Here is a 16104-nt window from a genome sequence, read left to right on the forward strand (position 1 = left end):
CACATGCCACAACCACTGAAGCCCGCGCACCTAGAGCCCGTGCTCCGCAACAAGAGAAGCCACTGCAATGAGAAGTCCACGCACTGCAACGAAAAGTAGCCCCCACTCACTGCAACTAGAGAAAGCCCACGTGCAGCAATGAAGACCCAATGTAGGGCTTCCCTGGTGGCGCAGTGGTTGAGAGTCCGCCTGCCAATGCAGGGGACACGGGTTCGTGCCCCGGTCTGGGAAGATCCCACATGCCGCGGAGCGGCTGGGCCTGTGAGCCATGGCTGCTGAGCCTGCGCATCCGGAGCCTGTGCTCCGCAATGGGAGAGGCCACAACAGTGAGAGGCCCACATACCTCAAAAAAAAAAAAAAAAAGACCCAATGTAGCCAAAAAAATAAATAAAATTAAAAAAATGTTTTAATTAAAAAAAAAAGAAAACAGTATAGAGGTTTCTCAAAAACTTAAAATTACAACTACCATATAATCTAGTAATTCTACTTCTGAGTAGAATTGAAAAGATATATGCAGCCCATGTTCACTGCAGCATTATTTATAATAGCCAAGACATGGAAGCAACTTAAATACCAATTATGGATGAATGGATAAAGAAAATGTGGTATATGTATATACACACACCACACACATACATATATGCACACATATACATACAACAGAATATTATTCAACCATAAAAAACAGGAAACCTTGCCATTCATGACAACCTGGATGGACCTTGAGGGCATTATGCTAAGTGAAGTAAGTCAGACAGAGGGACTTCCCTGGTGGTACAGTGGTGAAGACTCTGTGCTCCCAACGCAGGGGGCCTGGGTTCAATCCCTGCTCAGGGAACTAGATCCCACATGCATGCCACAACTAAGAGTTACATGTTGCAACTAAGGAGCCCTTGGGCTGCAACTAAGAAGCCTGCCTGCCACAATTAAGGAGCCTGCGAGCCGCAACTAAGGAGCCTGCGAGCTGCAACTAAGGAGCCTGCCTGCTGCACCAAAGACCCGACACAACCAAATAAATAAATAAATATTAAAAAAATATAAAATAAAATAAATAAGTGAGGCTGAATGCCCACATAAATCTATATAAAAAAAAGTCAGGGCTTCCCTGGTGGCGCAGTGGTTGAGAGTCCGCCTGCCGATGCAGGGGACACGGGTTCGTGCCCCGGTCCGGGAGGATCCCACATGCTGTGGAGCGGCTGGGCCCGTGAGCCATGGCCGTTGAGCCTGCGCGTCTGGAGCCTGTGCTCCGCAATGGGAGAGGCCACAACAGTAAGAGGCCCACATACCGCAAAAAAAAAAAAAAAAAAAAGTCAGACAGAGAAAGACAAATACTATTATGATCTCACTTATATGTGGAATGTAAAACAAAAATAAAAAATTCCAAAATCATAGATACAGAGAACAGATTGGTAGTTGCTAGGGGCAGGAAGGGGGAGAATGCCAGAATGGGTGAAGGAGATCAAAAGATAAAAAATTCTAGTTATAAAATAAATAAATCCTGGGGATGTAATGTACAGCATGGTGACTATAGTTAATAACACTGTATTATATATTTGAAAGTTCTAAGAAAACAGATCTTAAAAGTTCTCAGGACTTCCTTGGTGGTCCAGTGGTTAAGACTCCATGCTCCCAATGCAGGGGGCCCGGGTTCGATCCCTGGTCGGAGAACTAGATCCCACATGCCACAACTAAGAGCTCACATGCCACAACTAAAGATCCTACTTGCCACAACTAAAAGGTCCCATATGCCGCAACGAAGATCCTGCATGCAGCAATGAAGATCCCGTGTACTGCAACTAAGACCCGGTGCAGCCAAATAAATAAATAAATAAATAAATAAATAAACATTAAAAAAAAAAGTTCTCATACAAGAAAAAAAAACTAACTATGTGTGATGATGGATACTAACTAGACTTATTGTGGTGATCATTTCATAATATGTACAAATATTGAATCAATATGATGTACACCTGAAATTAATATAATGCTTATGCCAATTATATCTCAATAAAAAGTCAAACAATGTAATACATCATTTAATAGAATGAAAAAAAACCTCACATGATCATCTCACTTGACTCAGAAAAGCAACTTGAGAAAAACAAACACCATTTCATGAGAAAAACTTATAGGAAACTAGGAGTAAAAGAAAAATTCCTCAACATGATAAAGAGTATTTATGAAAACCTCAAAGCTAATAACATATTCAATGGTAAAAGGCTGAAAGATCCCCCAAAGGTCAAGGAACAAGAAAGACAAGGATGCCTGCTTTCACCACTGCTATTCAACAATTTACTGGAAGTTCTGGCCAGAGCTAGTAGACAAGAAAGAAAAAATTAAAGGCATCTAAATTGTAAAGGAAAAACTAAAACTATCTCTGTTTGCAGATGACATGATCCTATACATAGAAAATCCCCCAAAGTACACAGAAAGCTACTAGAGCTAATAAACTCAGCTAAGTTGCAGGGTACAAGATGAACACACAAAAAACCAGTTGTTGGGCTTCCCTGGTGGCGCAGTGGTTGAGAGTCCACCTGCCGATGCAGGGGACACGGGTTCGTGCCCCGGTCTGGAAGGATCCCACATGCCGCGGAGCGGCTGGGCCCGTGAGCCATGGCCGCTGAGCCTGCGCTCCGCAACGGGAGAGGCCACAACAGTGAGAGGCCCGCATACCGCAAAAAAAAAAAAAAAAAAAAAAAAAAGAAAGCAATCTCATTTATAATAGTGTCTAAGAAAATTAAATATTTAGGAATAAGCCTAACCAGGGAGGTGGAAGATTTGTACACTGAAAACTATAAAACACTGCTGAAAGAAATTAAAGAAGACATAAATAATGGACAGACTGAGCTTCTTTTTGTTTTGTTTTGTTGTTTTTTTTTTTGCAGTACATGGGCCTCTCACTGTTGTGGCCTCTCCCGTTGCGGAGCACAGGCTCCGGACGTGCAGGCTCAGTGGCCATGGCTCACGGGCCCAGCCGCTCTGCAGCATGTGGGATCTTCCTGGACCGGGGCACGTACCCATGTCCCCTGCATCAGCAGGCGGACTCTCAACCACTGTGCCACCAAGGAAGCCCCAGACTGAACTTCTTTTAATGGACAGGAAGACTTAACACTGTTAAAATGGCAATACCACCCAAAGAGATCTACAGGTTCAACACAATCCCTATCAAATTCTAACAGGCTTTTCCACAGAAGTGGAAAAGCTGATCCTCAAATTCATATGGAATTGCAAGGGACCCAGAACAGCCAAAATAACTTGAAAAAGAAGAATAAAGTTAGTGGACTCATACTTTCCCAACTTCAAAACTTACACAAGGGCTTCCCTTGTGACGCAGTGGTTGAGAGTCTGCCTGCCGATGCAGGGGACTCGGGCTCGTGCCCCGGTCCGGGAAGATCCCACATGCCGTGGAGTGGCTATGCCCGTGGGCCACAGCCACTGAGCTTGCGCGTCTGGAGCCTGTGCCCCACAACGGGAGATGCCACAACAGTGAGAGGCCCGCGTAATGCAAAACAAACAAACAAACAAACAAACAAAAAACTTACTACGAAGCTACAGTAAGTAAAACAGTATGGTACTGGCATAAGGACAAACATACAGATTAATGCAATAGAATAGAGAGCCCAGAAATAAACCCTCACAGATATGGTCAACTGATTTTTCAACAAGGCTGCCAACACCATTCAAGAGGGAAAGAATAGTGTTTTTAACAAATGGTTCTGAGAAACTGCATATCCACATGCAAAAGAATGAAGCTGAACCTTTACCTTACATCATATACAAAAATTAAGTAAAAATGGATCAAAGAACCAAATTTAAGAACTAAAACTATAAAACTCTTAGAAGAAAGCACTGGGGAAAATCTTTATGACATTAGATTTGGCAAAGATTTCATGGATATGACACCAAAAGTACAGGCAACAAGTAGATAAGTTGGACTTCATCAAAATTAAGAACTTTTGTACATCAAGAGTTATTATCAGTAAAGTGAAGAGATAACTTACAGAATGAGAGAAGATATTTGCAAATCATATATCTGATAAGGGATTACTATCTAGAATATAGAAAGAGCTTCTAAAACTCAACAACAACAACAGAAGCCAATTCAAAAATGGGCAAAGGACTTGAATAGACATTTCTCCAAAGAAGATATATAAATGGTCCATGAAAAGATGCTCAACATCATTAATCATTAGGGAAATGCAAATCAAAACCACAGTGAGATACCACTTCACACCTACTAGGATGGCTATAATTAAAAACAAAACAAAACAAAAATTAGAATATAAAAAGTGTTGATGAGGATGTGGAGAAATTGCAACCTTCACACTTGGCTGGTAAGAATGTAAAAGAGTGCAGCCTCTGTAGAAAACAGTTTGGTGGTTTCTCAAAACATTGAACTATCACATACCCAGTAATTCTACTCCAAGATATACATCCAAAAGAATGGAAAGCAGTGACTTGAACAGATATATGTACAAAAATGTTCACAGCAGCATTATCCACAATAGCCAAAAGATGGAAACACCCAAGTGTCCATCAACAGATGAAATGAACAAAATGTGGTATACACATACAGTAGAATATTATTCAACCATAAAAAGGAATGAGATTTTGATGTATGCTACAAAATGAATGGACCTTGAAAACATGCTTAGTGAAATAAGCCAGACATAGAAGGAGAAATATTATATGATTCCACTTATATGAGTTACTTAGTACAGGCAAATTCATAGAGACAGAAAGTAGGTGGAATGAAGGGAGGGAGGAAGGGGGGTGTTTGCGATGATGTGAAAGCTTTGAGTGTAGAGAGAAGTGATGGTTATATAATACTGTGCCTGTATTTAATGTCACTGAATTGTACACTTATGATTAAGATAATAAATATGTACATTTACCACAATAAAAAGTTAACTATATACCCCCCAAAGTTAAAACATGTCCACACAAAAACTTGTCTATGAATGTTCATAGCAGCACTATTCATAATAGCCAAAAAGTGGAAATAACTCAAATGTCCATCAACTGATGAATAAGTAATTAAAGTTGTAAAAGCATATAATGAAATATTATTTGGCAATAAAAAGGAGTCAAATTAAAACTGGGGAAATTCTTGGGACTTCCCTGGTGGTCCGGTGGTTAAGACTCTGCACTTCCATTGCAGGGGGCACAAGTTTGATCCTTGGTTTGGGAACTAAGATTCTGCACGCTTTGCAGTGTGGCCAAAAAAAAAAAAAGGGGGGGAAATTCTAATAAGATTGGTGGATTGTATCAATTTCAGTATCCTGGTTGTCATATATTAAAATTTTGAGAAATGTTACCAACGGGGGATTCTGGACAAAGCATATAAAGGGATATTTCTGTATTATTTCTTACAACTGCATGTGAATATACAAATGTCTCAATAAGAACTTCAGTTAAAAAAATTGTTCCAGGGCTTCCCTGGTGGCGCAGTGGTTGAGAGTCCGCCTGCTGATGCAGGGGACACGGGTTCGTGCCCTGGTCCGGGAGGATCCAACATGCCACGGAGCGGCTGGGCCCGTGAGCCATGGCCGCTGAGCCTGCGCGTCCGGAGCCTGTGCTCCGCAACGGAAGAGGCCACAACAGTGAGAGGCCCGCATACCGCAAAAAAAAAAAAAAAAAAAAAAAAATTGTTCCAGAAGGTGACACTGGTTGTGATCTCAAAGTGCCCTGTGGAATATTCTCCTAAAATATTATGCCTTAGGCTTGATTATTCATATTAAAGTTTTTGAACTTGACCTTGAGAAAAACAGGAATGAAGTGCCAATACATGCCACAACATGGATGAACCTTGAAAATATTATCCTTGGAAGTTAGTCACAAAAAACCATAAGTTGTATGATTTCATTTATATGGAATATCCAGAATAGGCAAATCTACAGAGGCAGAACGTAGATTAGTGGTTGCCTGTAGCTGGGCAGGAGGGTTGGGGAAATGTGGGGAAAACTGCTAATGAGTGTGGGGTTTATTTTGGGGATGATGAAAATGTTCTAAACTTAGGTTGTGATGATGGTTGCACAACTGTGTGAATATACTAAAATCCATTTAATTGTATACTTTAAATGGGTCAACTGTATGGGATGTGAATTATACATCAACATGGTTGTTAAAAAAGTTCTTGTGAGCTTATGAGGTGGACAGAGGTAAGATGAAGCTTTGGAAAACTTTATGTACTGATTAATCATGTCTTTTTTGTCCCTCATTAGTACAGTTAAACAGTGAACCATATATATCTTACGTAGCACCCTGACCTTCTATACTTCTTCTCCCAACCTTAAGAGTAGGATAAAAATGATAAAATGTGGGATTTTTAAATCATTCTGAGTCTTACCAGTGAGTAGCTCTATCCATGTTTGGACAGTTTCTGTGGGTTCAGTTGCTTTGATGTGTTTGAGAGTTTCATCCAGTAAAACATCACCCGTTGGGCTGTCTGACTTTAGTAGTACCTTTCAGAAAAGAAGAAACAAGAGACCCTGGTTGATATACTTCATTCAAATTAAAGTTATTCAATATGCTATACCTATATTATTGGTTAAGTCATAGGAAATGCAAAGCAGCATAACATATTTTCTCTGTCCTCAGAAATTTAAAATCTAGTATGGGGTGATAATAGGGAGATAAAAAAAAAAATTGAAGTGGGCCCCAATGACAAACTGGATATAAATGATGATGGAGAAAAGATTCAATAATAACTCTTTGAGCCTGGAAAACCAACTTGTGAAACAATTAATAAAGATAGGAAAGTCAGGAAAAGTTGATGACGTTTGGTTTTAACTGATATGGGATAGCTAAGTTGAAATGTCTGGACAATACTTAAGTATGTTCCTGGGGGTGGAAAAAGAAGACAGGCCTAGAAATTTGGGAGTTAATATATCATGGGGGTGATAGATGAAGCTGTAAAAGTAAATGATTTCTCCAAAAGTTATACAGAGTGATACAAACTGAGACTTAGATGTTAAGGAATGGAAAAGTAAAGGAAATAGGGTACAGCCAGAGAAGCAAGAGGATGTAATATAGCAAAGGTCAAGAACAGATGGAACTTTCCTGGTGGTCCAGTGGTTAAGAATCTACCTTCCAATGCAGGGGATGCAGGTTTGATCCCTGGTCGTGGAACTAAGATCCCACATGCTGTGGGGCAATTAAGCCCGTGCGCTGCAACTACTGAGCCCATGTGCCACAACTAGAGAGAAGCCCATGCGCCACAACTAGAGAAGTCCGCACGCTGCAATGAGGATCGCGCATGCCGCAACTAAGACCCGACACAGCCAAAAATAATAATAATAATAAATAAATAGAGATTTTTTAGAAAGAACAGAAAGTTTCAAGTAAGAGGTAGTCAAAAGTGTTGAACACCACATATAGGTTAAAAGAGAAAAATAAATTGAAGACTGAAAATTAGCTGGTGACACCTAAGAATGTAGTTTCAGTAGAGTGCTGAGTATGACAATGAAGTTGTGAATGGAAAAAATGAGTAGTAAGAAAATGGAGAGGGCGGTATACCTCATAGGCTAGAGAGAACTTGCAAAATACTTGGAAGGAGGGAAATTGAATGGTTATCTGAGGATGACCAGAGTTAAGTAAAGACTGTACCTGACCCACATGTTTGCCTCTTCATATACAATACTCTATTTCATAATATTATAGGTACAGATATAGAGAGAAAAATAACACCATCCTAAATGTGATTTTTCTGCATAAAAATGGAAGACAAAATCATGAATTTCTTATAACTCTTTTGACCATGGATACTTGGATTTCTTTCTCTGCTACAGGATAACTAAACCTGCTAGACAATGGGACAACTGAATAAGTGATATTTATATTGTCTCACTACTCAAATCTTCCTATTCATCCAAAATGGACTGTTGCTATCTGCCCTTTCATAAGAGGATGTTCGCAGAGGACGCTCTACCTTTCTGTCTAGTAGTCGCTTCTTACGCATGGTGGGAGGTTCTAGATAGATTCGACCTCGCATGGCCAGCTCTATCAGGATGCCCCCTCGCAGGCCAGATGATATGCAGTCATTCCAGAAAGATGTGTAACCCTAGGAAAGGGGAAAAGAGAAGAGAAAGAATGTTCTGAAAGGGATATGGACTTGCAGCAAGCACTCAAAGAATGGTCCACTTTGTTGTGTGATTCATTTCACTTCACATTACATGAACTCAAGGCAACGTATAAAATAAATGAAAAAAATCTCTTTAAGTCCCTTAATCTAACCCCCTGCCCCAAAGTATGACTTTCTGTCTAACTTCAAGGTCTTTGTGAATTCCTGTGGTTTGGCTGTTAGTTAACAATTGGCATGCCAAATTTTAATTTTTGAGAAGACTTCTGGCTTCTTTGAAATCTGTTTCCATGACACTCTAAATTTCAGAGCGGGATACAAATAAGTCAAGTAGAAAAATGTATAAATCATTTGAGCCTTTTACGCCTCCAAGACATGTATTATTTGCAAGCTATTTTGATGGGTGGTATAGTCAGCTCTGCCACTGACTAGTTAAGTGCCTTGGGTATGTTACTTAGCCTTTCTCAAGTGCAATGTCCTCATCTGTAAAATGGGGGCACTGATATCTATCTTTATAAGTTTATTGTGAGGAATAAGTGAGATATATATAAGAAACCATTTAGTATAGTACCTGGCATATCATAGGCACTTAAATGTTAGTTTCTCTTCCCTAGGAACTATAGGGAATACAAAGGTATATAGTTAATAGCCACTGTCTTAAGGAGCTGAAAATGTAGCTGGAAAGACCATGCAAACTCCAGGAAAATTTTCTGCGATAATATAAAATTTAAATAAAAGCTCAATCTAAAATGGAGTAGAAGAGACAGGCATAAATCACTATAGGAAGTTTGGCTTGTTTATTTATTTATTTTAAATTAATAAATCTATTTATTTATTTATTGGTTGCGTTGGGTCTTCGTTGCTGCGTGTAGGCTTTCTCTAGTTGCAGCAAGCGGGGCTACTCTTCGTTGTGGTGTGTGGGCTTCTCATTGCAGTGGCTTCTCTTGTTGTGAAGCATGGGCTCTAGGCATGTGGGCTTCAGTAGTTGTGGCACGCAGGCTCAGTAGTTGTGGCTTGCGGGCTCTAGAGTGCAGACTCAGTAGTTGTGGCTTGCAGGCTCTAGAGTGAAGACTCAGTAGTTGTGGCGCACGGGTTTAGTTGCTCCGAAGCATGTGGAATCTTCCCTGACCAGGGCTCGAACCCATGTCCCCTGCACTGGCAGGTGGATTCTTAACCGCTGCACCACCAGGGAAGTCCTGGAAGTTTGGTTTAGATGATAGTTTTTCAAATTATAAATCACTTTTGGGCTAGAGTAGTCAGGAACTCTTATGGGACTTGAGCTGGGGTTTGAAGAATAGGTGGAATTTAGCAGAGAGGGTGGATTTTCCAGATGAAGGAAGTCATCCAAATTTTACCTGTTCTTCAAAAGGGTGTTCCAAGTAAAAGTGTCAAGGAAGGAGACCTCAAATATGTTTACAGATTTAACTCAAGAATTTAAAGAGAACTCATGAGATCAAGTTGGTTGGGCTAGGCTGTGGAAAGCCTTGATGCTCTGAACTTTTTATTGAAAGGCAATATTAAATTCTGAAGGTTCTGAACAAGGAGTTATGATTAACACAAGGAAGACCCATCAATGTTATCAGAACTGTTTAACACTCTTTAGCTATCTTTGTGTGTAGCATTCCCTCTCACTGGAGAGAAGGTGGGTGTGATGTTGGCAGATTCTAGCATGGCTTTAAAGCATCACCAAGACTAAGTCACTAGTAATAACAGTAATGTCTAATATTTGTTGAACAGTTATTATGCAGTAGATTTGTGCTAAGCTTTTTTGCATGCATTATATGATTACATCTTCACAAGAGTCTTATAAGGGAGGTATTACTATTATCCACATTTTAAAGATGGGGAAATTAAGGCTTATGGAGGTTACGTAATATGATAGAGGTCACAAAGCTAAGTGGTGGCAAAGAATTAAAAAACATCTTTAAAAAATTCCAGTTTTCCTCTTTACTGATTTGGAAGTTGTACATTCACTTTTCTTTAGGAAGTTTTTTTTTTTTTTTTTTTTTTTTTTTTTTTTTTGCATTACGCGGGCCTCTCACTGTTGTGGCTTCTCCCGTTGCGGAGCACAGGCTCCGGACGCGCAGGCTCAGCAGCCATGGCTCACGGGCCCAGCCGCTCTGCGGCACGTGGGATCCTCCCGGACTGGGGCACGAACCCGTGTCCCCTGCATCGGCAGGCAGACTCTCAACCACTGCGCCACCAGGGAAGCCCAGGAAGTTATTTTTGAAATTTTAACATGCATGATCATTTAAAATTCATACAAGATCTAATTTATTTTTAAAACAAATCAATATATTAATCACTCTCCTAGTTTGCCAATATTTTATCTTTTTTTTAACCTCACAAATTAGACATCATTATTAGCATCATCATTATTTTATACAGGTAGCCCTTGTTTAGATTTACTCAGTTGCTTACCAAATTCTTTGCTCACCATTCCTTCGTGCATCTCAGACCTCCTTTCTGGTACCATTTTCCTTCCTCCTAAAGTAGAATTTCCTTAAATGAAAGTCTGTTGGAGACAAACTTTATTTTGTTTATGTGAAATGTCTTTATTTTACCATTGTTTTTAAAATACTTCTTCTCTGGACATAAAATTCTAGGTTGATAGTTTTCTCTTTATCACATTGAAGATATTATGCCCTCCTAACTTCCACTGTTGCAGTGAGAAATCTATCACTCTTATTGATTGTGGTAGGCGATTTGCCTTTTCCCTTTGGTCCTTTAAGGTCTTCTCTCTTGGTGTTTTGCAGTTTGACTACAACATGACTGTGTGTGAACTTACGCATCCTGTTTGGTAATATGCTTCCTATGTCTGTACGTTCATTTTTTACTTCTCAAAAATTCTCAATTCTTATAAGAATTTTGGCTTTCCTTCATTTCCTTTTTTCTTTCTTTCAATCTTTCTTATTCTAACCTCCATGTCTTTTAATCTCTCCTTTATATTTTCCATTTCCTTTGTCTCTATATTGATTTCACAAGAGTTAGTTCATATCTGGCTTCCAATTTACTCTCTCCATTTATATTTAATATGTTAAACTATCCCTGAGATTTTGATTTCAACTATTTTTCATCTCTAAAAGTTTTATTTAGTTATTTTTCACATTTGCCTGGTCATTTGTGATCATTTCTTCCTGTTCATTTTGTGATTCTTATATTTCTTTAAAAATATCATTGATACTTCATACTGGTTGATCATTTTAATATCTAAGGTCCTTGAATGACCTATTATTTGTTATTTCTGCTGATTCTTTCTCATGTGTATTTTTCTTTGTATGTTTGATGATATTTGATTAAGAGGTCCATATTTAATTTCTTTTTCCAGGTTCATAATTTATTGTACAAATTGGGTATCACATGATGAGTTGACATTAGCTTCTTCAGGCATGGGAACTTAACAGATGAGGTACAGTTGAGAATCCGTTTATGTTGTTTTCACAGCTGGAGTTTTTTTAGACCTTAACTTAAAGTATAAAACTATCAAAGCAATACCTCTGTATGTGGCCAGTACACAATTCATTCTCCCTGTGAGAGTGTAAGAGTTGAAATATTTTTTTGATACCAGTGAATTGGTACTGGGCATCAGTTTCTGGACCTGCCATGATTTCAATCTTCCAAAACGCACAGATCCCGCTGCAGGTGTCCTTCAACTGACGAAGCTGCTCCTCTGCCCCGCCGCTAATTTTTTTTGAAGCTACGAGATTCTGGAGGCCTAAATTGAGGGTATTTTCCTCTAGAGAGGAAGATCTGCACTTGCTTCTGCTGAGAGTAAGGCATGGTGGACTGGGAGACTGCCACACAACAGGGACCACATTTAAACCTAGCTTCTCCATTTTATTTCAACCCAAAAGTTTATTCCTGACCACCTAATTCCTGAATCTCTGGACTGATCTGGTAATTTGCCCCAGAGCAATATGGTTTTCATGTTTGTTTTTTGCTCAAGTCTAGGATTTTAATTTTGGTGTTTGCTTCAGGGCCCTGAAGATTTTCTTTCCATTCCAAAGGACCAACAATACATTAAAAATTAAGTCTTACCACTGTACTGCCAGAAGTAGAGGTCTTCTAATTCCATTTTTCCCACAGCCAGGATGATCTTTAAGCTCAAAGCTAATCATATAACTCCCTTCCCTTCTGCTTAAAAATTTTTCAAATGCTCCTCCCAGTCAAATCCAAATTTTTTAGTAATAGCACTTAAATCAGGAGGCTGCTTACTAGTCTCTCTCTGGCTTCTTTCCCCTAGAACGCTATGCCCCAGCTTTCTGGAACCATTTTAAGTACTCTTAATGCATCATTTTTGCCTACTGGCCTTTGCATACACAGTTCTCTCTGTCTAGAAGAACCAATACTCTTCTTTACTCAACTCCTCCTTGTTCTTAAGGATTGAGTACAAGGGTCACATCTTCCATGTCACCTTCTCCAACATTATCTTTCCCTCCACTCCATCCTTTGGGTTAGATTCCTCACCTGGGTGTGTGTTTGTGTGTCTACTTCTCCCCTATCATTTATTATATCACATTGCAACCAACTGCTTGTCCTCAGTAGACTATAAATTCCTTAGGGAGAGAGTATATGACTGATATACAGTATTTCTCAATAAATGTTTTTTGAAAGCATATATTTATGATTGAGAGTAAATATGTTAACCTGGCAAAAGGTCAGCTTGAATCATAAGCATCCCTAGACATATCCAAATTTCCTGAGTGCCTGATCTTAGACTAAAACCTGGGATTAATTCTCTCCACTGCCCGCCTCGTGGCTACTTCAGGAGTAATACTTGTAACTCCTCTTTAAGGAGGGAGTAAGCCTTTTTTTACCCAATTAATACTTGGTTTATACAAGTTAGCTGCCTCATTAAGGTTAAACTATAACTTTACTTTACAATATATAATATACTTAGGCATAACTTTTATATAATCCTGATGACTTTATGAATCTCAACAGGTGTGCAAACATTTCAGCCAGTATTAATGCAATCAGAGGAAAGTTTTTCTTGTTTTTTCATTTCTGCCTGACCATATAACTTCTGTTTCAGTAACAATGATGTCAGATTGTCAACAGAACTATAAATGAGAATCCCTGCAAATAAAGGAGCAATGGAGGCTTCACTGGTGGTGCAGTGGTTAAGAATCTGCCTGCCAATGCAGGGGGCACGGGTTCGAGCCCTGGTCCAGGAAGATCCCAAATGCTGTGGAGCAACTAAGCCCGTGTGCCACAACTACTGAGCCTGTGCTCTAGAGCTCGCGAGCCACTACTACTGAGCCCACGTGCCACAACTACTGAAGCCCGCACGCCTAGAGCCTGTGCTCTGCAACAAGAGAAGCCACCACAATGAGAAGCCGGCGCACCGCTAGGAAGAGTAGCCCCCACCTGCGACAACTAGAGAAAGCCCGTGTGCAGCAATGAAGACCCAAGGCAGCCAAAAATGAATTAAAAAAAAAAAAGAAGCAATGGAGACCAGGATGTATAAACTGTATGTTTTTCAATATCACCCTTTCCCATCATAGTATCCCATATTATATAAAACTCTTCAAATGTTTTTTAACTTTCTTTTTATTGAATCATATGCCATAATAGAAAAAAGTATAAAAATATACATGAAGAGTTTTAAAAATGATTATAACTGTAAGTCCATTTTGCTCTAAATATATGGAGCTGTCTTGGTAAATTCTCAAACCATCTATAATAAAGATGCTGTGTTAAAGGGCCACTGCTTTAGTATGCAGGATGATCTAGCACATGTATACTGAAATTCACCATTCAGTCATTAAATTTAATTACCAAAGGCTATATACATGAGGGAAAAGAGAAAAAGAAAAATTTTAGGATCTACTAAAAATACCAAAATTGCACACTACTTCATGACCAACAGAGACTATTGGAGGATTGGCAGAATGAGATCTTTGGATAGTAGATTTTTTTTGTCTTGATTTTAAACATAATAGATGATTGTCAAAAAAAAAAAAGAAAAGAAAGATCATATTTTAGAAATGTATAATTTAGAAAGTAAAAGTCTCCTATAATCTTATCTCCACATAACAGTTTAGTGGATATTTTCTAGATTTTACATACATAGTCTATTATGTATTTGTTAATATTACATACAGAAATAAGATCATACTGAGTGGCAACTTTTCCACTTAGCCATTATTTTGGATATCTTTCCACATCACTAAACACAGAGCTACCTCAATCATTGTTATGACTGCATAGTACTGCATTTTATTTTTTTTTTATTATTTTTTTTTTTTTTGCGGTACGCGGGCCTCTCACTGTTGTGGCCTCTCCCGCTGCGGAGCACAGGCTCCGGACGCGCAGGCTCAGAGGCCATGGCTCACAGACCCAGCCGCTGCGTGGCATGTGGGATCTTCCCGGACCGGGGCACCAACCCGTGTTCCCTGCATCGGCAGGAGGACTCTCAACCACTTCGCCACCAGGGAAGCCCAGTACTGCATTTTAGATGCACTATAGTTTTATTTTAGTAAATTTAATTGTTTATTTTTGGCTGTGTTAGGTCTTCGTTGCTGCCTGTGCGCTTTCTCTAGTTGCGGTGAGCGGGGGCTACTCTTCGTTGCGGTGCACAGGCTTCTCATTGTGGTGGCTTCTCCTGTTGCGGAGCACGGGCTCAAGGCGCACGGGCTTCAGCAGTTGTGCCTTGCAGGCTCTAGAGCGCAGGCTCAGCAGTTGTGGCGCATGGGCTTAGTTGCTCCATGGCATGTGGGATCTTCCTGGACCATGACTCGAACCTGTGTCCCCTGCATTGGTAGGCAGATTCTCAAAAACTGTGCCACGAGGGAAGCCCCTAAATGCCGTATAGTTTATCTACCCAAGTCCTTTCTGATGTATGTATTGGTTGCCTACAATTTTTTGCCATTATAAAAAAAATGCTATAAAGAAATATTCATTTGTATGTGTATTTCTGTTGAATAAATTCCTAGAAGAAATTTTTGAGTCAAAGATTATACATATAGAAATTTTTGATAATGCTATTTTATTCTTGTAAAAGGTTGGACAATAAAATTTCAATAAATTCAGACAGTCAACACTTTGCACTGAATTTCTGCCTAGTGAAGTATTCGTTATTCAAACTTCTTTAAAGACACACCTTAAAACAACAATGAAGGTTAAAGATTTTAAAGTTGCCTGCTTGGGGTAAAAAGAGGAAAGAAAGTAAAGAAACTTAAAGCATCATTAAAAGGAGTTTTTTAAAATATGGTTAGAAAATCCTTATGATAAATTTGAATGAAAAACAGGCAAATACATAATTGTATATTCAGGATTATCACAATTATGTAAAATACTGTCTACAAACCAACCAAAAAAGTGGTTTTCTAATTTTTCCAAATTATCTACACTGAAAAAAAAATCTTTCTCCCCGACCAAATCTGAAGATTCAACATAAAAATTGCTTCACTTTCCATGAGAGAAAGAATTTTACTGTGTCTTCTTGAAGCCTTTTCTATATGCCCAGTTCCAAAGCCTAATGTCTGCATGATGATCTCCAGGGTTATCAAAAATTATACAAGAAAAAAAAAGTTTTACAAGCAAAATGAATTTTATTTCATTTTTTTCCTCTAAAAATTACTTTAAGAAGAGTTAATTTACTATTTTCCTTTGAAGTGCTCTATAAAAAGAGTGGCTTCCAGGATTTGATCTAAATTCCTCTTTTATAAATTAATGTGATTCATTCTAACACCGATTAATATTTCTATGTCCACAGAGCCAAAAGAGACATTTTGTTTATTTTTATTGGAGTCTAATTGCTTTACAATATTGAGTTAGCTTATACTGTACAGCAAAGTGAATCAGCTATACGTATACATATATCCCCTCTTTTTTGGATTTCCTTCTCATTTAGGTCACCACAGAGCATTGAGTAGAGTTCCCTGTGCTATACTATATGTCAATCCCAGTTTTCCAATTCATCCCCCCACCTTCCACCTTGGTATCCATACGTTTGTTCTCTAGGTCTGTGTCTCTATTTCTGCTTTGTAAATAAGATCATCTATACCAATTTTTTCAGA

General features: G+C 39.0%; 1 protein-coding gene and 1 pseudogene across 4 annotated transcripts in view; both read right to left on the minus strand.

The window, feature by feature from the left end:
- Window positions 1-16104, minus strand: part of GOLPH3L (golgi phosphoprotein 3 like) — a gene marked incomplete at both ends in the record, with an annotated part of 40886 nt that overhangs the window by 10852 nt on the left and 13930 nt on the right. The window contains 2 exons of one of the 3 annotated variants that reach the window (XM_079697998.1): window positions 6350-6464; window positions 7931-8062. In XM_079697998.1, the coding sequence (XP_079554124.1) occupies window positions 6350-6464; window positions 7931-8062 (247 nt within the window). The remainder of the gene's footprint in view (window positions 1-6349; window positions 6465-7930; window positions 8063-16104) is intronic. The other 2 variants (XM_079697999.1, XM_079698000.1) reach the window with 2 other exon arrangements.
- Window positions 10264-11685, minus strand: LOC307048786 (ATP synthase membrane subunit K, mitochondrial-like; annotated as a pseudogene). Its single transcript has one exon. The product of its transcript is annotated as an ATP synthase membrane subunit K, mitochondrial-like (transcript).

The sequence above is a fragment of the Hyperoodon ampullatus genome (genome assembly GCF_949752795.1).
Source record: "Hyperoodon ampullatus genome assembly, chromosome: 2".
Classification (NCBI taxonomy): domain Eukaryota; kingdom Metazoa; phylum Chordata; class Mammalia; order Artiodactyla; family Ziphiidae; genus Hyperoodon; species Hyperoodon ampullatus.